We start from the raw sequence: 27,114 nt of genomic DNA, 5'->3' as shown, positions 1-27,114 counted from the left end.
CGAAGGCGATAAATGTTTGGTTTGGGCATTGTTGTCCGGGACCTTGTAAAGAAGGCAAATAAAATTGATAGTCATATGTTGTTTGTGAATTATCTGAGGAATGCATTATAGGTTATAGAAAATATTTTAAAGTCAAGCGAAACATTCGAGAATTCCAATGTAGTAAGTAAATTATTTGGCACTTGACAGCATCCACATTTTTTCTTGCTTTCGTTTTTTTGACGAGCTCATACTCTGCCTGATGCTAAGAGGTTACCGGGGCCCATAGACATAACAACATGAGGTCACCTTTGGTATATGAAGACTTTAGATGTTCATAATGATAAGGGCCTTCAACCCATTCATAAATATACAAAGTCAGTGTCGAAACGCTACCTGACGACAGCAATGCAACATGAAAACCCGCCTAACGTGGCCTTTGCTACCTAAGCCCCTGGTTTAGCTCACGTCGGAGACAGCTACCGTCGACACCCTAGACACGTCCTAATGGATCCATCAGATCCACTGTCAATGCAATTAGATGCTACTAGTTCTAAAGCTTCTGCGGTCTGCTGATTTTCCGTCGCCAGATTTACCCAGCCAATTTCGATATTGACCTGGTAGAAGATGCATTCGTGAAGTAACTAAAGCGGTTAAGTCTCCTTTAGTGGGGCTCAGATAATGGTCAGCAAACTTCACCACTTCTAGCTGAACTCTCGAGTTCACCCATCTAAGCGGTAAGATCTCTAGACCAACAGCTATTCTACTACCACATAAAAAGTAAACCAACCATATTGTCTAACGGATGCTGCTTTTATCAAACCCGAACTCCTGGGTATTTCGTCGCAGAAGTAAGTTGGATAGAGGTAGCCACCAAGCAGCAGTAACACTTGCGCTGTTTTCCTACCGAACTTCTTAATTAAAATTTTCAGTACTGCTTTTCGGTCTCCTACTACTACTAGCGGCTTACTGTCACTACGGAATACCACGTGGGTCGTTATTAATTTAATTTATGAACTGTAGTTTTGTTTGTATTTTATATCTGTCTGTCTCTGTATCTATTTTGGTATGTTTTGATTATACCTAAACATATTATATACATGTATGATCACGTTACGTTACATATTTCACTACTTGTGTAATTTGTTTACCCACTCACTTAATTCTTAGTTACAATCTAAGACCTTGCTAGTTCACGAAGCCCGCTATAGAAAGCAGAGTATTATATACCTACACTTGACATTGGCGAAATCTAAAAGGAAACTCCATAAACCTAAGAGATAGATAAACAAAAACAAACTTTGTTGTCTTTAACTGTTGTTTTATTGATATTCAGTTCACTTTTACTTACTTAATAACTTAATTTCACAGTTATTTTGTGTCTGTTAAAGAGGGTGTGAACCGTATCCCGGCACTCCTTCCGAACCTGCGCATATTTGCATATTAAAATCGAACAGCACAATAACGTTATTGTCCTATAACAAAAGGGAATTGCTGTGAAAATAAAATAAAAACCCTCTCGCATCCCCTACTATTAGGCGATGATGTAGCGATACAGTGCGCGGACGCAACTGCGAAGCGTTTCTAACATCGCCGCGTTTATGTTTCCGAAAACCTTGACGAATCGAACGCATTCTCACACTTAGGACTCGAGTTTTAAAGCTCAAATTGCTTAATTTACGATTAGCAAGTTTGTGTAGCTGGAATACGATATAAAGTAAGCGTGACGGGTGAATAGGGCATAAAAAAACCATAAATCAAAGTCAAAAAGGCATAGAGAATGGGCCGCGCGGTCGCGGGTACTTTGTCACCAGCTGTTCTAGCGCGGCGGTAGCTAGCGACAAAGCTTCATTCTATAGTTCCCATCAATAATGAGGGTAATTTTCGGCACTGTGTCACATTAGCGATACGTATTGGACTATTGTTGTTTGTTATTTGATGGAATTATGCTTTTGTGCTACCATCAAAATAGTCGAAGTCGTCTTACAGTTACATTCGTGTTTGGAAGTAAACTAAATATTGCTCAACCGCGTATCTTAGATGTACTGCTAACTGAATTGTAATAACAAATTAAGAATCAAAGTGTTAAAAATAATAATTTGATCTGAAGAATTGACGTGCAAAAAAAAACAAATTAATTATGTTAATAAAATATGACTATTTGTGGTTATACAGCAAACTTGAAGATAATAATCATTTTGTGCTGTTATTTCATTATCGTAGGTCGTGACTGTGACCTGAAATTCAGCAGTATTTATGTTGTAGATGTTTATGGGCTCCAGTAACCACTTAACACCAGGTGGGCTGTGAGCTCGTCCACCCATCTAAGCAATAAAAAAAAAAAAAAACAGTCCACCTGGTGTTAAGTGGTTACTGGAACCATTGACACCTACAACGTAAATGCGCCACCCACCTTGAGATATGAGTTCTAAGGTCTCAGTATAGTTACAACGGCTGCCCCACCCTTCAAACCGAAACGCATTACTACTTCACGCAGAAATAGGCAGGGTGGTGGTACCTACCCGCTCGAACTCACAAGAGGTCCTACCACCAATAATAAAATTAAATTATAATTTAAATTTGTTTAAAATGTGTAGGGAATATTGATACCCCGCTCAGTCCCCATAGGTGCTGTCGGGTGCCGGGTGTGGGGGCGTCCGATACCCCACTGTCGGTCCAGTGGTGGGGCGGTGCAAGGGTGTCCCACGGTGTGTCTCCTGAGACAACGCCCTTCCAGATTTTTCCGGGGATAAAATCCTATCGTAACATCAGGACGGGTACTGGCGAAGGCGGCCTTTAGGCGCGCACTCCGGTACCGTAAGTTTCGTGTAGCCGGTATGGTGGAGCTTGATGCGGCTTAGTCGGTACCTAGTCGGTTCTGCGGGGTGGGTGCCTCGAGCGCCATTTTAAAGCAAAGTTTTTTTTTACTGCTTAGATGGGTGGACGAGCTCACAGCCCACCTGGTTTTAAGTGGTTACTGGAGCCCATAGACATCCAGAACGTAAATGCGCCACCCACCTTGAGATATAGTTCTAAGGTCTCAGTGTAGTCACAACGGCTGCCCCACCCTTCAAACCGAAACGCATTACTGCTTCATGGCAGAAATAGGCTGGTACCTACCCGTGCGGACTCACAAGAGGTCCTACCACCAGTAATTAGGCAAATTATAATTTTGCGGGTTTCATTTTTATTACACGATGTTATTCCTTCACCGTGGAAATCAATCGTGAACATTTGTTGAGTACGTATTTCATTAGAAAAATTGGTACCCGCCTGAGATTCGAACATCGGTGCATCGCTACGCTCAACACGAACACACCGGACGTCTTATCCGTTAGGCCACGATGACTCCTGCGAGGAATTGGCGAGGTGGAGGATCTTGATCCTCCTATTCTCCCTCGCCTTCTCTGGAGGCTCCGGAGACCGACATAACGGTATTTTACCTCCCTCGACCATAAACGTATTCCCCAGATATTAAAAAATATCGGAACATATTTAAAAATAGATAAATGTATTTAAAAAATTATATATACTCGTAGTTAGTAAACTGTTTGTGTAAAGTGAACTTTACGTATGTGTATGTAGCATGTGTGTCATTCATAGGACGTCGCCGGATCTTTGCGGTCGCTTCACCCGCGGACAACCCGTTTTATCCGCCATCTGCCATCACCCTAATTACTTCCTATGCCTTTCAGTCTGAATGTACGTGGCTCTTATCTTTTGTTGTACGTTCATTTAATTTTTTTTAAAGTCAGTTATTAGAATAAAGAAACAAGAAAGTACGCCACACAAAGACACGAAACAAACGGGTAGAAAGTTGTATCGTTTCGGTTATTGCGTCCATCAAACTGCCGTGAAATTGATAGTTTGCGTCTAACCGCAACGTATTCTTGACATTAATGACCAAGTATCTGCAGTATAAACAAATAGAAATTATTATATTAAATATTCATGATGAAAATTAGAAGGCTTAATGCAGTTAGTTCTCTGCAGCGCTGTTGGATTGTTTGCAAAAATACCTATATACATTTAATAGGCGTTTTAAGGACTCATTTGTTAAAGTGGTTACTGGAGCCCATGGACATCTACAACGTAAATGCGCCACCCACCTTGAGATATAAATTCTAAGATCTCAGTATAGTTACAACGGCTGCCCCACCCTTAAAACCGAAACGCATTACTGCTTCACGGCAGAAATAGGCAGGGTGGTGGTACCTACCCGCGCGGACTCACAAGAGGTCCTACCACAGTTTTTACAAATGATTTTGTACAATTTATCATAGTTATATTTGATATTATTATTATACTTAGTAATGTTATTAATAATCACTCGCAATCCGATTCACTGCGGTCCGATTTAAAGCTTAGGGCAGCCGTAATAAAATACAAATGAAATTTTGATCTTAAACCTCAGAGTAGCGGCAACCCATTTGTGGTGCAAGATGGCCTTAGTGACCGTTAACATCAGATGTGCTTGATGTAAGCTCGATGACTCGTATTAGTTGCAGAAAGAAAACTACGTAGTTTTTGGTGCTATAGTTACAATTGTCCATATCCATATAAGAATTGCGTGTTTTAAATCACTACATACATATGTACATATTCCAATGTGCCCAGTACAATCAGTATGTGTATCTGAGCGTCCTAAGGTCTAACGCTATTGAACAAATGCTGATAGGGTGCCGCAGCAGACGGAGTTTATTAATGAGAATAGTTTTTGAAGTTGTGAGGAGCATTGTGCTCACTGGAAACTTTAATAACGTGCACCGCGTAAACCAATAGAGACTTATAAAAATAAATCGTACGAATCATTTTTGTTATTTAAAATATCTATTAAGCTTTAGCAACTTCTGTATTCTATGATTAACATATAACCAAGTCATTAAAAAAGATAATCGAAAATGCCTTTAGTTTTTTTGCCATTTTTATTTGGACATTTGTGTTTTCTGCTGTGTATCTTTATAAGAATAACATATTCCATTATTGTCTGAATTTTATCTAGATCTAGAAACAATTCTAGAAAAAAAAAAAGTTGTTGATAAGTGCTCTGCTAGGCTATTTTCCGCGAATTTTTTTTTCTTACATATGCCGAGGCGGAACGTGTTGCTGCTGTCTTATAATTAAAGAAATTTATCCTTAAAAGCTGCTTTAAGTTCTCTACTCGTCGCTAGATGGCACGCGAGCTTAAAGTAGTAATAAATAAAATAGTAAAATAATAGATTCTAAATGAATCTGCAAAATCTGAGAACTATTGATCTAGTTCTGTTATAAATATTGTGATATAGTTTTAGGATTCGTTTCAACGTTTTCTATCAAAATATGTTTTAAGTAGTTAAGTTTTTTGTTTTCTTAGATGGATGGACCAGTTCACGGCCCATCAATTTTTAAGTGGTTGACGGAGGCCATAGACATTAGCACCGTAAGCATCCAAGCCCACCTTGAGACATGAATTCTAAGTTTTACAGTAAAATTGCTGCCCTACCCAGTTAGAAGTCGTCGTGGCCTAAGCGATAAGACGTCCGGTGTATTCGTGTTGAGCGATGCACCGGTGTTCGAATCTCAGGCGGGTACCAAATTTTTCTAATGAAATACGTACTCAACAAATGTTCACGATTGACTTCCACGGTAAAGGAATAACATCGTGTAATAAAAATCAAACCCGCAAAATTATAATTTGCGTAATTACTGGTGGTAGGACCTCTTGTGAGTCCGCGCGGGTGGGTACCACCGCCCTGCCTATTTCGGCCGTGAAGCAGTAATGCGTTTCGGTTTGAAGGGTGGGGCAGCCGTTGTAACTATACTGAGACCCTTAGAACTTATATCTCAAGGTGGGTGGCGCATTTACGTTATAGATGTCTATGGGCTTCAGTAACCACTTAACACCAGGTGGGCTGTGAGCTTGTCCACCCATCTAAGCAATAAAAAAAAAAGAAATGGTTAGGGTGATGGTACTCATGCGGGCTCACAAAACGCCCTACCACTAGTACATCAGTATCAGTAGTAAATCTGTTGGACCTCGTACTAATTGCTCATACAACTAAATACGTTGGTCACAACGTCATCTTTGGCGGTATCATAATCGGATTTTTGAAAACTCTTTCCCTACTCGCGTTTGAATTACGCGCGGTGGGCATTTAATTGAATTCTCCATAACAAAAACAATTCGCTTAACGAATCATAACAGATGAATTAACACGCAAAACGTTTAATTACGAAACGTCCAAACATTTTAAGGAACGACGTGTTGGCTCTTCTGAACCGATTTAATTTAATTAATTTATTTGCACCACCAATCAATAGCACAACGGAGAAGCGACCGAGCGCACAAAATTCGAACAGAATACGACTATTTATTGTTTTGCGCTTTGTCGACGACGGCATTGGTATAATACTGGGCGGCGCTTCTAAAACAATAGAACTCCATTATTCCGATAAAACAATGACCGATTTATTAAAAAGACATTCAATAATTTATTTATTCATATTTTATTCGCGCCGTACCGGTCCGAACGTGAATTCAATGCAGCGCGTTTCAATACAGACTATGTTTTTGAAATTAATAGGATAGCTTCAATTTGTTTTTGTTTTAGAGTTATTCCACATGTTTAATAAATACCTGTTTCGTTTTTTTTTCTTTAATTCATTTATTGCGTAAACGACTTAACGAACTCATGGCCTATCTGGTGTTAAGTAATTAATTACTGGAGCCTATAGACATCACAACGTGAATGCCGCCACAATCCATGAGACATGAGGTCAATCTCTCAATTTTTATACCTAGTCATTTCGCAAATTATATTGTAAGCTGATTTGATTTTTATTAGACCATGCTATTTATTCTTTCTTCGTGGAAGTCATTCTAGAAAATGAGTTTCGTATGTATTTCATTTGCTGGTTTTGAACAATGGCATCGTCGTGTCGCTCGATACGCTTTTTTTCCTACCTATGCTGATAGCCTTGAGAATTTGAGAAGCTATATCAGCGTTACCCTAGCGTGTAGGTGAGATCACGGGGCTCAAACCGGAGGTGGTGCACTGGGGCTAGCAAGAGCAGTGTTTCGCGGAATCTACCACCGAATCGGAAACGCGACCCACTGAGAAGATCCGGCGAGAAATTCAGTGGTCCTCGATACGCGTACCTACAGTAGTGGACTTTTATTCTTTAGGTCACAACGACTTCAGTTGTAAAGATCATTTATTAGAATTAAATCAACTGTGTACATAAATTTTGCTTTCTTTTAAATGAGTAGATATTAAGTATGTAAATTATACCTACCAGAGATGACGATGTATGTAAATCTATGTGGCTATTAGTTTAGAAGACACGGGCCGTTAAATTGTCATCCTCCAGTTAATGATTTCTCATTATTATATTGTTCCTTATTTTCCACTATACTTCTTTTATTCCTTCTTGTACATTTGTGGTAGGGCCTCTTGTAAGTCAACCAGGATGGTATCGCTAACATGTCCTTTGGGCCGTAGTACTTACGTGTCCCGATTTAAGTCTAAGATAACTGTTTATTCCATTATAATTGAAACTAAAATCTTATTTCCACACGGAATGAGATTAGCTACATTCATTTAAAAAGTTTGATTGTAATTATTTTCCAACAATAAATTAACATAATATGTATTTAAATTGATCCTTATCACAAAAAGTGATTGGCATTTGGATTTTTTCTGCCTCCCACCTGCTATTATCATGGATAACAAACTGTATTAAAATAAATAAAAGAATAAATTAATTGTAAAATAGAAAGACCGAAATCAAAATAGTTACAGTTAATCTAGAAGAACAAAAATTAATGCGGGCATTTTGTATTGAACGTTTTCGAACGAAAGAACATTGGGGTAATATGTTCGAGCGTAGGTTTCTAAAGAATAATAGAAATGAGTGTCCCAAAACCACACGAGCTGCTGAAATATCCAAGGAATTTTCGAACAATTCGAACCCCGCGCCATCTGCCATATGGGTCGGATTGAGAGATTTTTGCCAAATAGTGGCGTAATTACGCATTTCCGCATCCGGGTGCGCGTGCGCAGGCGTTGACACTCACGCCCACCGCATTTTAGAGTTTCGTGAAACGCAACACTTTTTGTTGGTAACAATCGAACTGTCTAAATTCAAAGTTATAAGTAGGCACCTGGATAATATTTCTGTATTACAAATAAATATAATCAATTGAATAGAAATGAAAGAACCAAACGATTGCTGAAGCCTGAGTTAAACCTAATGAAATCAATGTGAATTGGAATCTAATTTAGACACGTGTAAAATATCATTAAGTGAGATATTTTGAAAGAATACGGAGGAATACGAAAGAACCTTTCAAGAATACGATACGTTAAAAATAATTCACATTATTAATTAATAAATATGTCCCGAAAACGGCATTCCTCGCTGAATTATGAACTGTTGGAATTTCTGTTTTTGTTCCGACACACGACAGTCGTTAACAAGCAACAGTGTTTGCACAAAAACTGATAGATGTTTCAAACGTCAAAGATAATATGCGGTGGTTTACAATCCAATTCGTATTATGTAAATTTATTATACCTACTGTAATGACCAGGTAACTATCTTTCACGAGTCGTAGTCGTAATAAAACTATAATACTTTTAAGGGCTATGTTCATTACATTTTTATTGTAATTATATTAAAGATTATTCTAATGTCGACGAGTAACACCTTAGTTGTCCGCAAGCACGAAAACTATAAACTATTCGAAAATTACAGTAAAAACACAACCCACTGAGTTTGTATTGGGGTCCTCTCCTCTATGGGTCGCGATTCCGATTCAATAGAAGATTCAGCGAAGCACTGCTCTTGCTAGGGCTAGCGTTAGCAATTCTCTCAGGTTGAGCCCCTGAGCTCATCTATCGGTCCGAACGAAGTTGGAATAGCCCCTTGGGCTACCAACGGTTGGTTGGAAAAAAACAGCTCGAAATATTATTTGTATTTTATGATCGAAATAACTCGTATTGTATCATCACTACACAGTTAATTATTTTATGGCAAGTACTAATAACATAAATCTCGGCAACAAATACCTACAAGTGACGATAAAACTTCGTGAACCCTGTGCATTTATCTATTTCGGAAATATATATTTATTACCTACCCACATTTAAATCATGAACATTTTGGGAATTTTATGGGAAAATTAGTTCACATAGCCCTTCCAAATGCTTACGAAGGGATTCTGCAGGTTTTATCAGTGAGTCAGAGCTCACCTCAGAAATCTCATTGGTATTTCCGAAATCGATTTTCCCTCTTACGTGTCGGTGATCGGATTTACTCGAGATAATGAAAAAGGACACACTTACATGTTTGAGCATATGAAATCGCAAGCAAAACTCGTATTAAACTAAGTTAGTCGGTGAAATTCGTTACACAGCACCAAGCCATCTGATTGGCAATGGTTGCCGACATGTGCCGTAAGATCCGCCGACAAAGTCTACATTTGCATCCACTTTGTCATTCATGTCGAGCCTTCGAACTCATTCCTATTCCGTTTATACCGCCGAATGGTAATCGCTTTAACGTTTCCGACTTTCTTTCGAACTTATCTGATGTGTATATAATGTTTCGCTCACGTGCACATAAGAATTTTGTGAATGCTATTTTCAATTGGAAAGATGGTACTGGAAAGTAAGACATGTTTATGTTTTCGTTTTATATGCACTTTTATATCCACTTCGATAAAGCGGTACGACACGAGAACCCTCTCATCGTGGCCGCCGGTAACTACATTCCCGATCCTGTGGAAAGAATGGAAAGCAGTTGACGTCGCCCCAAGCACGTCATTTCGGATCCTCCCGATCCACTAACGGTGCTTTTAGGTACCTCAAGCACCGATCACCGTTCTCTTCGAACCCGTTGCTTGCGACAAAGGGCTCGACGAGTAAATTAACCCTCAGACACAGCCCACTGAGTTTCTCGCCGGATCTTCTCAGTGGGTCGCGTTTCCGATCCGGTGGTAGATTCTGCGAAGCACGGCTCTTGCTAGGGTTCGTGTTAGCAACGTTGTCAGGTTTGATCCCCGTGAGCTCACCTACTAATAAAGGTTCCGCTGATATAGCCTCTCAAGGCTATCAGCCTAGGTAGGAAAAAAAAATAAAAAGCTTGATATTGTCGGTTGATCGCGTCATTCCATGGGGTAAATTAATAAATCGTTCAGCTAAACAAGAAGTCATATTTCAACACAAAGTAATAGCATTTGCAATTTCTATAAATAAAGCGTCAATAAATGGCGGCAAGATTACTTTCAAAGATCAAAGGAGAGAATAAAACAGAAACTAATAAAGTGACGCAATACGAGATTGCTTTAATACTTAAAATCCCCAAACGAGGGCTGATTGAAACGCTCCCCTAACCACCGTCAAATGACAGAGCCGAGTTTTCATTCTGTTGAATAGATGCTTTAATTTGCATCATCCTTTCACTTGAATGCCCTGCAAATATACTGCGTATTTGTTATTCTGCATTCTAATACGAACGTGATTAGATGCTTCATGTATTTTCACAGCACGTTTCGATAATACGACAATTCTCAATATTAAAATTATTTTTGGGTTTATAAATCAAGCTAGAACGGAAAACTAGGGATGCTAGCTTTAGAATTTGCTTCGATTTGTGAGAAATATTTCAAATTTCCGGCCAATAGGAAAGGGCGTTCGCAAATTTTATGAAGTCAAATTCGCAGAGCCGTGTAGCGTGCGTGGGGACTCTGTGTCCCGGCTTTTATTGGCGTCGTCGGCTGCTCTTTATTAACCAACGTTTGAAGTCTGACGCGCGGGGAAATAGATAAATTGTTTGTTTTCCTGCTTATGGCACTTGTGATGCAGCTGGGGTGAATTATCTCAAGCGAATTCTGCGAGTATTTTCATAACGATGTTATCGTGTGTAGCACGGAGGATGTTGTTCAGATTTCAGTTTTAGTCGTTTTATTTTTATTTTTACTGTTTACTTAACATGAGCTTTGTAATACTGGAAATTTTATGATCTAATTACTGAATATTTATGAACATAAATAAAACATTTATGAAACGATTTGTATTTGTTATTAAGTTTTAAATCGATAATAATTATTTTGTTTTGCTTATATCTACGAGCATGGGGGCCACTGTTCGAAATTAATTACCGCTGACTATGAGCGTCTTTAATGACTATAGCCACAGCTTTATTCTACATAATTTAATTGAAGAAGAAATATTATAACATTCAATCATTTTTCGTAGAAGTACCCTTATCTGCCGATTTCTGCGACTAAGCTGTGATATAATTTGATTGAGATATCTCGCGAGTTGGTTGAATTCACGTTGCGATGTCTGTGGACTTGAATGACCACTTAATACCAGTAACAGCTCATCAACGAAATTTTGAATTAAAAAAAAATCGATTGAAAACATAAAAAGTCGCAGTTGGTTTTCAATTGCAGATGCTTAACAGAAACATTAAACAAGAGAAGGGTTGTGCATTCATTTCCGTGATTAGTGCCAGTGTGGTTGCGGAGATTTATCGCCTCTCAGAACGCGGCGAGTGTCAAATAGCGCGGCGGATATGCCCGTTTTGACGAACTCAACCACTAAATTAAAACATTTCAACTTGACAGCCCGTGTCACGGTTACAAGTATTTAATGTATATTTGCCCTTGACGGAACACAGAATTGTGTAGATGATGTATTTAAAATACATTAATATGAGATTTTTTTATTTGTCTGACCTAATTGATGTTTTTATTGCTTTTGTTCAGTCTAACGTTGCATGTTTATTTATTGTTTTTAAATTAATTATCAAACAGTATAATTGGTAACATTTACGTGCTCGCGCGAATTCTAGTGTGATGTTTATCATTAATGTTTGACTGACTGACTGTCATCACCGAGAGCTACGTAGATATAGTTCAGTAGGGCATTTTAATGTGTTTTATCTGGTATCCTTCGTCAGCTAATTGCTCTAGCTGAAGATTCTAGACACCGTGACTTTGTTTTCAATTTTTAATTCAGTTGTTATTCAACTTTCAGTACAGGCCGGTACAGAGCCACTACGGGTTTCTTAGAGATTTTCTTTTGTTGTGCTTGCTTCATTCATCTTTGTGCTTTAATCTAGAATATATAAGAAACAATATATCGTATACGGCTCCATTGTTTCTGTTCCCACCGCAGTAATATGTCGTTGGAGACGAGTTGTTAAAGCTACTGTTTTATGACAGTCGGTGACAGATTCAATAGTCGTATCGCCTAAAAATAAAACGAACGATACGTTAATAAAATTAGAACGAGTTTGTACGCTGATCATTCGTGTTTTAATGGTCCTATTGTTTAAAAGCTTATACACTTCTCGGTTATATATGATTATATTTGGCGTAGTTTATTTTTGCTTGTTTGCATTCGCTAAATTTGTACCCTTTTGTGTTTCGACGTTTCCTTTCTCGTATTGAAGTATGGCAGATTAATGTGCGTTCGAAGAAGTCGATATTACTTTTGAAGGGGTCTAAACGTTGTGATTTACTGCGACCGGGTTCAGCTGTTAAAAAGTTGTAAACTGCCTGTGTTTCCGCCGCGGCTTGCAACAATGTCCCGATGTGGCTAAGCGTTTGTATAGTGCAATCCGTTCTTCAGGATTATTTTTTTGCCCATCGTGTTACTCACTGGATCTTCTCAGTGGGGTACGTTTCCGATCGGGTTGTAGATTCTGCGAAGCACTGCTTTTGCTAGGGTCAGTGTTAGTAACACTCTCAGTATGAGCCTCGTGAGGTCACCTACTCGCCCAGTTACGCTGACATAGCTTAGGTAGGAAAAAAAAAGGATTTATAGTGTATATTGAGTAAGAATCAATATTATACCTATTAATATGAATATTGTTAAAGTCTTTATTTTTCTTATTCTTTTATGCATTTTATTTTTTATTCGTAAATGTGTATATTATGTTTCTGCATAGCAGACATACACTTTTATTTAGGAAAAGGTAAAAAAATGCCTAAGCTTCGTAGGTCACCAAAGTTATAAAATATATAAAATAAATAAAGTCAAAAAATATTAAGATTGCAATCGGGGGGCTAACTTGAAGGTATATATTATTATAATTTTTTTAATATTATAAATAAATGGAGAACAAGCAATTAGTAACAGCGAACAATCAAGAATAAACGATGAACAAACGGATTAATAGAAAATAGTAGAAAATAGAAAGAAAAAAAATTTTGAGTAGCTAACTTTGGTGACCTAAGCTTTGGTAATGTGGTATGAAGGATTGTGTAATCGCATACATTTATTTCTGTAGTTCGGGTTAAAAAATCACTCAAGATATCTAAAATCAGTAACTAACCTACAAAAATTTGCTTCGAATACGGACCAACAATTAGAAAATAAATCGTCAAAGATAATGTTTATAAGTATGTATTTGTTTGTTTGTAACCAATTTCATGAAGATTTGCAATTTTAAAAAGTCACTAAAACTACTTTTATGGTTTAATTTCGCCTTTATTATTTTCTTTTTATTAAAATATTTCAATCGTTTCCAATACTTAACAATTTCCGTGGTTACAGATGAGTCGTCCGAAATTAAATCGTAAAAGTAATTTTATTCATGTCTACGACTCGTGAAAACCGAAGATTTAAAAGTCAGAGGTTCTCAATCTAGACAGTATGTTTTTTTTCATCTCTGTTCCTTGCATATGCGTTTCGTTAATCAGAATGGCTTCAAACTTTGTATAATAAATTTGTTCATATACCTAACAAGTTGCTATTGACACTTAAAAGAACCGTACCGTCTTAAATACGCGAGTAGTTTCAATAATTAAAGTGTAGGTATACCAATTGGTAAGCGAGGCATAGATAACTATTTCATAAAAAAAAAAACGTTAGGTATGCCTTTATAAGTAATATTATTATTTTGAATAAAATATCGTTACTAAAATGTTTTTATTCAAAGAGTATTTAATTTGGCTGGCACTAATTTTGTCTACCATTGGTTCTGGTCGATGAATTCGATTCTTGGAAAGTGCTGTGGTCACACGTGTTGTGTCGGCTTCTCAGATCATCATAAGGACATTCAAATTTATGAGGTCGACTTAATCATAACTTCTTAATGAGACCACTGGCTATTTTTTTAGTGAATTAAAAAAAAAACTGCACTAATTTATCTTTCGGGTTACATTTGCTTTATAGTTAGTAAAGCAAATTAAAAAATTACAGCTATTTTCGCTTATTCTCTATTCCTGATTTTTTGTGTTATGTTACATAGATTTTAATTTTTTGTACCTATTTTGCATAACTTTCTTATTAACTTTAAGCTAAGCTACTTTTATCTTAGACCAAATTCATTACAAAACATCAAGGCCGTTCGTCCTTGACATTTTATTATGTATACATAATGACGTTTTCAATTGCTATAACGGATATGTTACTCAACTAACGAGACTTTTTAATAGTATACCTATATTAACTATGTAATAGAAAGAAGTAGAGCTTTAGTAACAACTCGCATTGTCTGGCAGTAAGCTTTTAATTTAATTTTTTTATTTGAATATGTTAAAGCCCGGTAACGAGACCTTTAAGCCAAGACTTTTTATGTTTTCTTCTTATATTCTGTGGATGTTGATTAATTTGAGACTAAACTCAATTGGGATGAAGTTAAATGAAACAAAAGGAGACGGGATGAAATAGAGTCTCGGTAAAATTGCAGTTGCTTACTGAGATTTTGTCAGTGGACTTTTTGGAAGAACTCGGGAAGCCACGTCCAGCGGTTTTGTATCATTCTTCCACATTTCTGCACTTTCATAAATGCTAATCAGTTAATAACACACAGTCAGTACATTGTTAAACTTGAAGAAAAACTAAATTAATAAAATATAACAGCTCACACTACTTTTCTCCTCACGTTCTGTGAAATAAAAATATGTAAAACCGCATTCATATTCGTGACCTACAAGCATTATATGTATTATTGTAAAGATTTTCGACTCTATTTTAGATTTTCGTGCCCAAGGGCGATAGCAATTTATAAAGAGGTTATCAACTTGTCTCTTTTCGACTCTTCGAAAATGAAACGCTTATTAGTTCTATTGATATTAATAATTATGAAGTATCTATCTACAGGTAATAACACTTGACGTCGACCACCTTAAAATTAAGCCATAACATTAAAGAAATAAGGTTCAATTTGAACTATACTGAATCAGCGAACAAGATACTTTCAATGTATTCTAAACTATGTTACAAAGAAAGATGTCTCGAGCAAAACACGCTTGTTTGATGTTTGTAACTTTCAAACTAAAAGGCTTGGAATGACCATTCTTCGCTACATTAATTATTCAACTGAAAAGGTATTTAGCACGTGAAACTGTTCTTTGAAACCAGGAGACAGTATAGTCCATGTGTTCCGTGATCTTAAATTAAACAAACTCTTACCAACAACAATGTATGTTTTCAGTTTATTTTTGAATGGAATAGGCAAACGTAAAAGGTTTCAAAAAAAAAGGAAATAATTACATCTAACTGTTAAGTAATGAGGCGAGCATAATTCATTTATTAATTTTAGGTAATACAAATGATACGTGTGGATCAAGTGCACTTACACTTTTCTCGTAGCCCAAGTTTTTCCAGTCAAGGAGGAACGTCAGGGCCATTCAATACGTTTTCGGGGCGTTAATGAATCGCGAAGACTTTGCACTATTGTCAAAGGTGCTCCCCTAACCATGCTTGCTACAATGCACATCGTCATCCCCGGTCACCGTCCTCGCTGAGCCCGTCGCTTGCTTGAAGGGCTCGACGAGTAAATTAACCCACAGACACAGCCCATTGAGTTTCTCCCCAAATCTTCTCAGCGGGTCGCGCTTCCGATCCGGTGGTAGATTCTGCGAAGCACTGCTCTTGCTAGGGCCAGAGTTAGCAACATTTCCGGTTTGAGCCCCGTGAGCTCATCTACACGTTAGAGTGAAGCTGAAGTAGCCTCTCAAGGCTCACAGCATAGGTAGGAAAAAAATTGGCATCGTGACACTAAAAGAGAGTAGTTGATGGTGTGCCACTATAGCTGTGGCATCGTGGAAAACGTCAAATGCTCATTTTTTAACCTTCATGTAAGAGGCAACGCTGTACTCTTCTCGGTCAAGTACGACCCAACTTCTTACCAACAAATAGGATATAATACTCGACAGCGATGATACGCGGAAGCCAGTGATCAAGTTCTGCGAGTCTACCATCAGTAAGAAGATGCAGAGTGTTGGAGAAAGCGCTCATTATTTGCATCGATCCGTTATCGCCTGCAAGAAGCAAGATTGCTCACCTGTATAGGCTTACAACATAGCCAGTAGCATGGTTACTATTTAGTGTCAATAAATTAAGGTGATACCAGTATTTCTTGATTTCTCAAGGTAGAGTGTTATAGTAATAGGAATATAAATCAAAACTGTTCGTAGATGAACTCTATTATTTTTGTTTTCATTCCATTAAAATCGTCGTACCTTTCGTCAAGCAAAGGACTAATGAGAGTGTTATTAAGGTTAAGGGGAGAATTCGATTATCTTTGTTTTTGTGCCATGAGTTCTTTGGAGAGTGCTTAGGGAATTAGTTTCAGATGATCCCACTTTTTCCATCTTGCCCACCATCGGAGCAAAGTAGTACCTGCAACCATTTCTGCTTGTCTTTCAAGTTCTGGAATGAGCGCGGCTCTGAATGCTAGAACGCTAGAAAGCGAGGTTTACAAAGAAGTCCTTAGTTGTGAGATTGCTGTATTACTGCAAATACCGATGCCCATGAGTGTCGGTTATACCATTCAGTGGTCCATACAATTAAGACAAATAAAACCTATGCATACTCAACAAAGTAAAGTGTTTTGATGTTTGACATTGAGCATCGTATATGTCATATGTCAATGAATGGGAATGTCCAAATGTAATGCATACACTTTTTGGATACGTCATGCTGAAAACTCTGCAAGGCTCGTCTGAGAAGTAGTCATACTTTCCAGTTTTGAGGGTGTGACAAAGATTGAGGCTTCGACCTCATGTCTCAAACGGTACTTTGTAATTAATACCTTTGTGCTCCAGTGAAAATTTAAAAGTAGATCGCAAATCATTTTTCGATATTGTGAAGTGTATAGGTATATCTTTCTAGTTTTCGTAGTTATCTTTCCGCGTATAATACCGCGTGAAATTCGTTTCCAAATGATTCTTTTCCACCTGATGGTTGTCTGGAAGAGATCGCTCTTAGCGATAAGACCTCCAGTTTTTACTTTTTTTTTGTTTTTAATGTTTCCTATTTGGGTTTTTTTGTTGGTGTACAATAAAGAATACTCACCCTCTCTCTATCTCTCTCTTTCTCTCTTTCTTTCTAGTTTTCGTGGTAGCTTCAACGTTGGACTAAAGAGAGAAGATGACTAGAATATAAAATAGCGACCTCCCTCATCTTGTAATGCTCAATCAGTTTTCGAATAATTCGTTTAGGGAACATAAATCTGTGTTTAGACGTGGGGGTTACGGGCCTTAATATGATTACGAGAGGCCGTATACGATAATAAAAACGGATAATTTGATTATAGAGGTCATCTTACTGTAAGATTAATTGTGTAATCTCCGATTTAATCACCAGAATATTATTACAAGTAATTCAATTATGTAGACTTGTAATGAACGATTATGTTGTGTGTGTGTGTGTGTGTGTGTCCTTATGAGTTCTCTAAGTAAATAATTCAGTAATTGTTCTATCAGCGGTCTGTTTTATATAATTTTTCTTCTAAATTGCGGTTTGGTTTGAATTCTTTAAAATCTTTTTTATCAAATTTAATCGATCGTGCTTCAAGCTTTTTAACAGTGACTTCTTCAACAGAATGATTATGCAACTAACTGTTGCCACGATTTTGATTAACCCATCGAATCATAGATAATCTGTTCACATTTGTAACAGATTATAGTGCAGCCTACACGGTATTTTAGTCAATAACTTTTTAATCAATACATAAATATCTGTAGTACCGTATTTTTTAACTAATAATTGTCTCAATAATGAGCAGAATTCGAATTGAATCGGTACATTGAGAAGAAAATGTAAAGAGAGCGTGTTTATTTTAACTATCAAGAAATGATAGGTTTAATATTGAATAGAGGAATGATTATTATAAACCGCGGAGTTGGGCCTAATGGATTCACTTCTGCAATAGATGTACACGGTTTTTACGGCACGAGCTTGCGGCCACCCGCGAGGCGACAACGCTCCCCTCCTTATTTGTGGTTTCAATTCGCTTTTTACGAACGTTGCCCTCTTTGCAGCTAAATTGCGTTGGTATAATTTTGTAATCTGCAGTGTCAAATGAAATGTGATTTTGTGCGAATGTTCCAAAGTTATTTGTCCTTTGAAAAAAGTTATAATATTCGAATACACAATAGAGTTTGTTAATCGTTTGTGACAGACATCAGTGGCATTGAAGTTGAGTATGCTTTCAGACCCCTCGTGCTGGTACCAGGGTTCCATCATATTGTTCTTATATCATTGAAGCAGCAAAACTTAGAACGTGTTTTCGTAAGAAATAAGATTCCATGTCTTTATAAAATATTTTCTTAATTATATTTCGGTTTAGAGATTCAAGAAATTAAGCATCCCGGTTTGAATTTTTTGCATGGAATGTATAAAATAAATAACTAGCGTGTCTCATGTTGAGTATTGACCAGGTTTTATGAGCTCTCAATCTTTACAAAGTATGTATTCGAAATGTGAGAAATAGTAAAATGAAATTAATAAATGCGAGATTAAACCGTAAAAGTAGTTGTAGTAATTATGATTTTAAAAAGTACCTAATTCTTGGCTTAATACAGATTTCATTTGTTTTTCCGTGTTTCAAAAGCTTTGATGCTGTCTGAAGATAAACTTTTGTTGATACACATGTATATTAGTAATAAAGTGGTTGAGGGAAAAATAATTAGATATCCACTCGGAAAAAATATATTTCAATTTTTATAAAATCAATTCAGACATCTTTTAAAATTCGTAAATTTTTTACAACATACATACATAGTTTTTTTATAATAAAAATTACAATCATTTTCATGCAGCAGGATTATCCAATTGAATTTTACGGCATATACTAATTAAAATATTAAAAAAACTGAGAGTAACTTGGAATGTCATTGTTATTATATTTTGTGTGAAATATTTTAATGTTCTAGAAACTTTCAATGTCGTTTCTTTAAATTTTTTAGACTTGTATGTATTTAATTACTATTTCAATAATACATATATTGTTTGTCCATACCAAATAAAAATATTTACATGGTCTGTAATTAGCACCATTGTTTTTCAAGTAATTGAAGAGCTCTCTTGAACTCCGCTATCAAATTGACAAGCGACAGTCCTATTAGGGTTGTACTAGGCTGCACTAAAAGTATCGGGAATGGAATATTTCCACTGTTCCTGTCATATTAAAATCTTTTTAATTAAAAACTCCTTGGTTTTAAAAATCGAATACTATTTATTTATTTAAAAAAAGATTCTCGGTCTTGTCACGAGGTTTTGTCAAACTTGTTTAGTCGTTGAGAAAATGGAATTGACTCGAGAAAATTCAAGAGCGATGATTTATTATGACTTTCGAAGTGGTTTAACACAAAAACTATGTGTTAACCGGATGATTTCTGCATTTGGTGATGAAGCCCCATCCAAAACCACAATTTATCGCTGGTTTGCTGAGTTTCAACGTGGACGTGTCAAGCTCAGTGATCATCCCCGTCAAGGTCGTCCAAAAACTGCAGTCACCCAAGAAAACGTTGATACTGTGCGTAAGCTGATTGAGGAAGATCGACATGTGACATACCGCGAAATTCAGGCAACTTTAGACATTGGCATGAGTCAAATACAAATAACCTTGCATGAACAATTAGGTGTAAAAAAGTTGTTTTCCCGATGGATACCGCATTCGCTCTGTGAAGAGCAAAAAGCGGCTCGCGTTACTTGGTGCGTCAGAACTCTCGAAAGATTCTACGCAGGATCCTCAAATGCTATATACAACATTGTATCAGGTGACGAATCCTGGATATACGCGTACGAACCCGAAACAAAAAACCAGTCACGAGTTTGGGTGTTCGAAAATGAGTTAAAGCCAACAAAAATTGTTCGTTGACGGAGTGTTGCAAAAAAAATGGTGGCCACGTTTGTCTCCAAAACCGGCCATGTTACGACTATTCCTCTTGAGGGACAAAGAACGGTTAATGCAGAATGGTATGCTAGCATTTGTTTGCCACAGGTCGTTTCTGAACTCCGTAAAGAGAACTGCAACCGCCGCATCATCCTCCATCACGACAATGCGAGTTCTCACACCGCGCACAGAACAAAAGAGTTTTTAGAGCAAGAAAGCATAGAATTATTAGACCATCCGCCGTACAGCCCAAACCTAAGCCCTAATGATTTCTATACTTTCCCTAAAATAAAGAACAAATTGCGTGGACAGAGATTTTCATCACCTGAAGAAGCTGTGGACGCCTACAAAACGGCCATTTTGGAGACCCCAACTTCCGAATGGAATGGTTGCTTCAATGATTGGTTCCATCGTATGGAAAAATGTGTCAAATTTCGCGGAGAATACTTCGAAAAGCAATAAATACATTTTTAAATAGTAATGTTGTGTCACTTCGTTAATTCCCGAAATTTTCAGTGCCGCCCTCGTACAGCACATACCAAGCGACTTGATCTAAATCAGTCAATATCAAACTACAAGGTGAGCCGCATACAACTAGAGTTGCAAAACCATGGGCGCTTAAATGGAAATCTCTTAAAAACAGTAATCTTTTAAAATGGCGCCTAAACAACTGATCGGGCTTAAAAAAAAATGTTGAAAAGAGTTGTTCATTTGGAGCTCCTTTAACCCTTCAAAGCGAAAGCAAAGGATAGCAACTCTATTAGAGTACGGGATTTATCGAAACCTCTTCGGGCTACGGGTTAACTTCGTACCTGCATTTTCTGATAATATAGGATGATTACGTAATAACGTCATTAAATAAAAGTTGTTATTAAAAATGAAAAGGTTGTTTTTTTTTATTTGTAATGGATATAACTAGAAGCGGTTTTTGTGAAGTATTTTGAGGTAATGATTGTATTGATTGTAATCAAAAATGAAATAAAGATAGTTGTATATTAGGCTTTTGTATTACTTTACCAGATTGAAAACTTGTAAAATTTAGATATTTACGAGAACTACTAGTTTATAACGCTGTTCAAACTAAACAGTATTTTACAAGCTGTGTGTTTTATATTACTATAATAATTAGTACTTTAAGTAAATTTTGGTGCTAATTACTTTCAAGACCTCTGTCAATCAAGTTACAATTTATACTTTTATATTTCTCACTAAACAAGCTTTTTCACACTGTCAAATATTGTTTTAACAAATAAATAAACAGCAATTCCAAACTAAATGAGTGACTCTACTTAAACTAAAATTACAATATCTATCTAGAATATGAGATAATTATTTACTAATATCTAAACTGTACAGCGCTTAAAGTCTCATAACAAATACGTACACAGCGATGTTATCACCGCAAATTAATTTTACAAGTCCAGTATTTTAACGTTACACAATGTGATGATATGTGGTATTTACAAGTATTCATGTTTCACGGCGAATTAGTATCACAGGATCGCCGTTGAGTAGGGCGGCACGGCGAGGGCCGTGCGCCCCCGTCACACTAGCGCACTAGGTTTCACGTCGAGTCCATGCTCAGGGGACCGACTGCCCGTTCCGCCCTCGCCTTGGCTGTTTTCTTCTGAATCCGAGCACGACTCCGAGCTACCTTTCTTGCCACCATTGTGAGTTTTTACGTGCTTCGCTAGGTGATCTGAACGCATAAACCGCTTATTGCACACCGGACATGCGAACCTCTTTTCGCCGGTGTGCGTGCGGAGATGTCTTTGTAACTCATCGGATCGAGTAAACCTTTTCCCGCAGAACAGCCAGTTACAGACAAACGGTCGTTCACCGGTGTGCCAACGGAGGTGTGCTTTAAGGTGTGAGGTTTTTCCGTAAACTTTACCGCAACCAGGTATGTGACAGCTGTGTATATTTTTCTTTCGCAAATGTGCTCCTGCGGGGCCTAATCTTTCGGCTTCTTGACAGTTTGGGCAGTCACAAGTAGCTCGACCGGCGTAGCGGCGTTGCGATCGCGGCGAAGGCGCTTGTGCAGGTGGAGCTGGTGATCCCGGACCGTGTAGCCCAAACGAACCTTGTGTCGGTAAAACCGACTTGTAGGCATCTTGTAAAAGGTGTGGTGCGGGTGGCAATAAATGTGCACCTCCAGAGAGGGAATGTGTAAGTTGGGAATAATCTTGGCCAGCATAGTTGGCCATTTGTCCACCAACGTCTAACCAACCACTGTGAACATCCCACCAAGTTCCACCCACGGCGCCCACTCCACTCATCTCTGCTGCTTTTAAAGCACTACTCCCACCACCTCCACCAACATTGAAAGGCCAAGATTCGTAGGGGTGTCTAGAATACATAGATCCGAGGCTAGCACTAGATTCACTTTTGCCCAGAAGTTGATCTCCTGAGGACGGAAAATACAGATCGTTGCCATATGATGGCGCGGCAGCGCAAGATGTCGGTGGTCGTGCGTATGGCCCACACGATGGAGCCTGTGAGCGAGCAATAGCTCCAGCATTTGGTGGTGAATGTGCACCAGGACTTTTCTTCCAGGGATGAAAACCTTTTCCCACGGCAGCATCTGCTAGCGGAGGCGGAGATTTACTTGACAATTTGTTGCACTGGGCCGCGAGCATCGCCAGGGGCGTACCGCGTAAGCTCGGATGTTCCTGGAAAGACAGATAATCAATGCTTAATCATTTGAAATGGAGTAAAAAAAAAACAATACTTTATTCAGTTTTAATTATCGATACAGACTCGGACCGTGAGAACGGGTTCGAGTGTCAAATCAGATTTATGGGCTAATTTATATGAGAACTAATGCAGCGGCGTTCTATGCCCGAGGCGGTAACAAATAATATAAATAAATTTTTAAGAGCTTATAGGCAGTAGTGTATTTACAATTAGTCGGCGCGGTGACAGCTCCGGTCGCTACTGCTTGCCAGCCTCGGGACCGCTTAATCAATAACAACGTGCAAACATTCATTTGTTATATAATAATTTTAATTATAAAAAAGAACATTCACACAACATTAGTTAACAGAAAAAATAATAGTTTAAAAAAACTAACAAAATACGCTTTTATAGATAGACAATCCAACTAAAAAATAGAAAATAATTTTTACTAAATTTTAATTAAATATAGTGTAAGAAAAAATGATTTTATTGTAAAAAAAAGCATGTGATGCTTTTCAGGATATTATCAAAATAACCTTTCTACTCATATCTGTTAATAAAATATTACTAACTTATACCATGCATTTTCTATAAAAGCGCATTTTGTTAGTTTTTTTAAACTATAATATTATTTATTTTTAATTTTTTAGTTGAATTTCTATTTTACCATATTTTTTTGGCAATTTTTTTTTTATATTCAATTGTCATCGGTCCTCAATAAGTATACCAAATTTCAAGTTAATCTGACGTTTAGAAGGCGATCAAAATCATGTTCAAACATTCCGTTACATACTAACTAACATACAGACGTCTGAAGCTAATAAAAGCGTATTAATAATTACATGTTCGTGAAATTTTACTAATAAATTAAACAGACTATTTTAGTTACACCTTTATCCCTACTTCAAGCATCGTAAAAGTAGATATCTAAATGATATTCAAATCAAAACTAATGAATTCATCGAAAAAAAAAACCCACAAAGAAGACGATTCGTTCACAGTTGTTCATTTCGTGGAGTGAAATAAAGGTGAGAGTCGATTGAACATCCGGCCGGAAATTTCACCCCAATATGAGACACAATGGTCTGATAAAAAACGTTTTCATTGTGTATCGGTAATATAATCCAGGGATCAGGATACACGGATAGGAGAGGGAAGGGGTGCGGGGTCCGACCACGCCCTGTACATTGTGATTGGCGCAGCTGTTGCGCCGACGTGTGTTAGCCCTTCAACGAATGGATTTTATTTCGAATATCTAGATTTCGACAATATTTTTAATCGCTATTAGCACAATTAATAGGGAAATAAGGTAAAGAGTTCAATATATTACGTTGATGATCTACGAAAGATGCATTTTGTCAGTAATCAACGTGTCACGTCCAACGTATACAAATGCTTGTATCCAAATATCAGATCCCATAGACACAACCTCACTGGGCCTTCTCAGTGGGTCGCGGTTCTGGTCCGCTAGTAGATTCAGCGAAGCACTGCTCTTGCTGGTGCTACTGTTTACAATTATCTCAGGTTGAACCCGTGAGCTCACCTACCGGTCCACGTGAAGTTGGAATAGCCCCTTAGCAACGATTAGGTGGGGGAAAGAAATAATCAGGTAACTTATCATAGTAATGTTTAACTTGGACACCATGGTAAACTATAGCAATGAATTCGATAAACCATATTTACATAACAAACAATACATAATATTATTACACAGAAAATCGATGGCACACGTTATCGGTCATGGAAATATGTGTAGTTACACCCGTAAATGCCATTATTCATACCTAATGTATAATGTAAATGAACGTCGATTTTAGTTAACAGAAATAATGGGGCTGTACCTTACGCCATCGACGCCGGGATTTACCGAGTTGAGTTGTAAATGTGGCCACTTTCTCAATTAACTCCTCGACAGTTATAATTATCATAAAAAAATAATAAAATCCCGCCAAATTGCCGCGCGCAGCGGACGTTTATTTAGATCTCATACGAGCACAAGAACATTAGCTACGGAATTTTATTCGTTCTGAATTCTTAAATCTCACGTAAACCACATTTGAATTCATAATTATTTTATAGCGAAATATCACTAGTTTGTTTTATTAAGCAAGCTGCAGACCACTTGGCGTGTTTCTTGGTGCATTGCAAATCACGATCTAATAGCAACACACATACCGGCTTATAGTTTCGTTGGATGCCACTGTACTTTTCCATCAAGCGCCAAAGTATACTCGTGTAGACAATGTACTTATCAATTGCTTACCAAACGCAAATAAATGCAACGCAAAATTGTTACAGAGAGTGCTGAAACCGAGATCGCCGTCATATCAAAGTTGAAGCTAAACAATTGTGAAACACGTTTCGAGGCAATTTAAAATTATAGGTATTAGGCGACGAGAGCGGGTGAATCAATGTGAGTGGGCACACCGCGGAGGCGACGGCCGGCACTGAGATCATAATTACCCTAGGCATTATGCTCCATTTGGGTGCAGGCCGAAACAGAGTGATATCGAGTAATTGGTCGTCAACCAGCCGGCCGGTCAGCCGAGAGATTGGATCAAAGCGAGGATGACGCCTCTGAAGCGACTCAGCGGCGCCACAGATACATTAAACAACGTTGATGGCCTTTTCCTTGTCAAAAATGACGAAGATATTTGTCGGAAAAAATTAAAGCGTAAACTGAGATTACCCTTTGTGAGTGTGAAATTGTGATATCATGGAGCAGGTAGTTAGGTAATACCTACCTATCTATAGAGTTAATAATAGAAGTAAAATTTTCAAAAACTAAACGAAATGTGTTACATGTTGTAGTAATATCAGTAAAAACATATATTTTTGCATCCATAATTTGTTTTATTCCAACTAAAACAAAATTGAAAATATACACAAGCTCTAATACAACGTTGCAAACCCAACACGATTGTATCCAAATGCTTTCACAACAATTTGCATCCGAATTAGGTTATTGACCTTCGCTTCAGACGCGTTATAAAGTCATAATTATCGACATTGGCAAGAGCGGCTAGTAATGTAAATTTCAACTGTTTATGTACCGATGCATTAAGAACAGAAATATTTGCAATGTTTAAATTATTTTTAATCTTACACTCAACAATTTGAAAGGAAACCGGATGTATTAATGTATTATCAAATAATGCAAGTTTACATCTGACCTTCTGAGGTCAATAATTGTTATTTCTGAGTCAAATCAAATCCGCAGTTTTGTAAGTTATGTCTAACGTATGAGATTTCACGGCTTGATGCCACTATTCAACCTGTATCAGCCGCAAAGCAATCCTGCGGTCTGATTTAATTGAGCCGCCATTACAATAAAATTGTTTATTGAATCTAATGTTTTAAGATGAGTGACGGTATCCCGGTTATGATAATAATAGTAATAATACATATCATAATTTTTTTATTGCATAGTTGGGTGGACGAGCTCATAGGCCACCCAGTGTTAAGAGGTTACAGGAGCCCATAGACATCTACAACGTAAATGCCGCCGTCCACGTTGAGTTATGAGTTTTAAGGTTTCAGTATAGTTAGAAAGTTTTTTTTTTCGGGCCGGGGGCCGAACCTCCTACGAGGTCCCCGCGGCCCGCGGATGGTACGTGGCAAAAAAGACCTCTGGAAACGCACTGTGGATGACCGCATTGGCTCCAGGTAGTATGGATGAACTCTACTCCGGTGGCGATACCTATCCGTGCGGACTCACAAGAGGTCCTACAACCATTAATTACGCAAATTATAATTTTGCGGGTTTGATTTTTATTACAAGATGCTTATTCCGTGCGTTCCTTAAGTACGTATTTAATTAGAAAAATTGGTATCCGCCTGCTGGGCTTAGAACACCGGTGCATCGTTCAACACGAATGCACCGGACGTCTTATCACTTAGGTCATGACAACATCTTAAAGTTGGTAATATAGGTAGATAATAACCGAGGACAAGTCACACATGGTCATCTTACCCGTAAACTAGGATTCCCTGTACGATGAGGACTACAGACTGATATACAGTACCCGACATATTGCACATCGACCCTTGGGAAAAGACAATCGGCTAATTTCGGCTTCGTAGAGGTTCCAAGAGTTGATGTGCAATATTTATCGACGGGTACTGTACATACTTATATGACTGACTCGGTGGTACAGTACTTAGCGCCCCTGACGGTTGCACCGAGGGTTGTGGGCTCTTTTCCCACATCGGGCAAACATTCGGGTGATGAACAGGTTTGTTTGCTTCGTCTGGGCGTTTATTATCTATATATGTATATATTTAAACATATATAATTATATTGGTATGTTTATCAATCTCTGATACCCAAAA

At 37.7% G+C, this 27,114-nt stretch overlaps 1 protein-coding gene across 3 annotated transcripts in view; it reads right to left on the bottom strand.

The window, feature by feature from the left end:
• Positions 1 to 21,209: 21,209 nt before the first annotated feature.
• Positions 21,210 to 27,114, bottom strand: part of Sp1 (transcription factor Sp8) — a 38,061-nt gene continuing 32,156 nt past the window's right edge. For all 3 annotated transcript variants that reach the window (XM_089730395.1, XM_089730396.1, XM_089730397.1), the window contains one exon: positions 21,210 to 22,775. In XM_089730395.1, coding sequence (XP_089586521.1) covers positions 21,648 to 22,775 — 1,128 coding nt within the window. In that variant the 3' untranslated portion in view covers positions 21,210 to 21,647. The remainder of the gene's footprint in view (positions 22,776 to 27,114) is intronic.

The sequence above is a fragment of the Bombyx mandarina genome, chromosome 10, assembly GCF_030267445.1.
Source record: "Bombyx mandarina strain Sakado chromosome 10, ASM3026744v2".
Taxonomy (NCBI): domain Eukaryota; kingdom Metazoa; phylum Arthropoda; class Insecta; order Lepidoptera; family Bombycidae; genus Bombyx; species Bombyx mandarina.
This window is presented reverse-complemented; position numbering and strand designations above follow the sequence as displayed.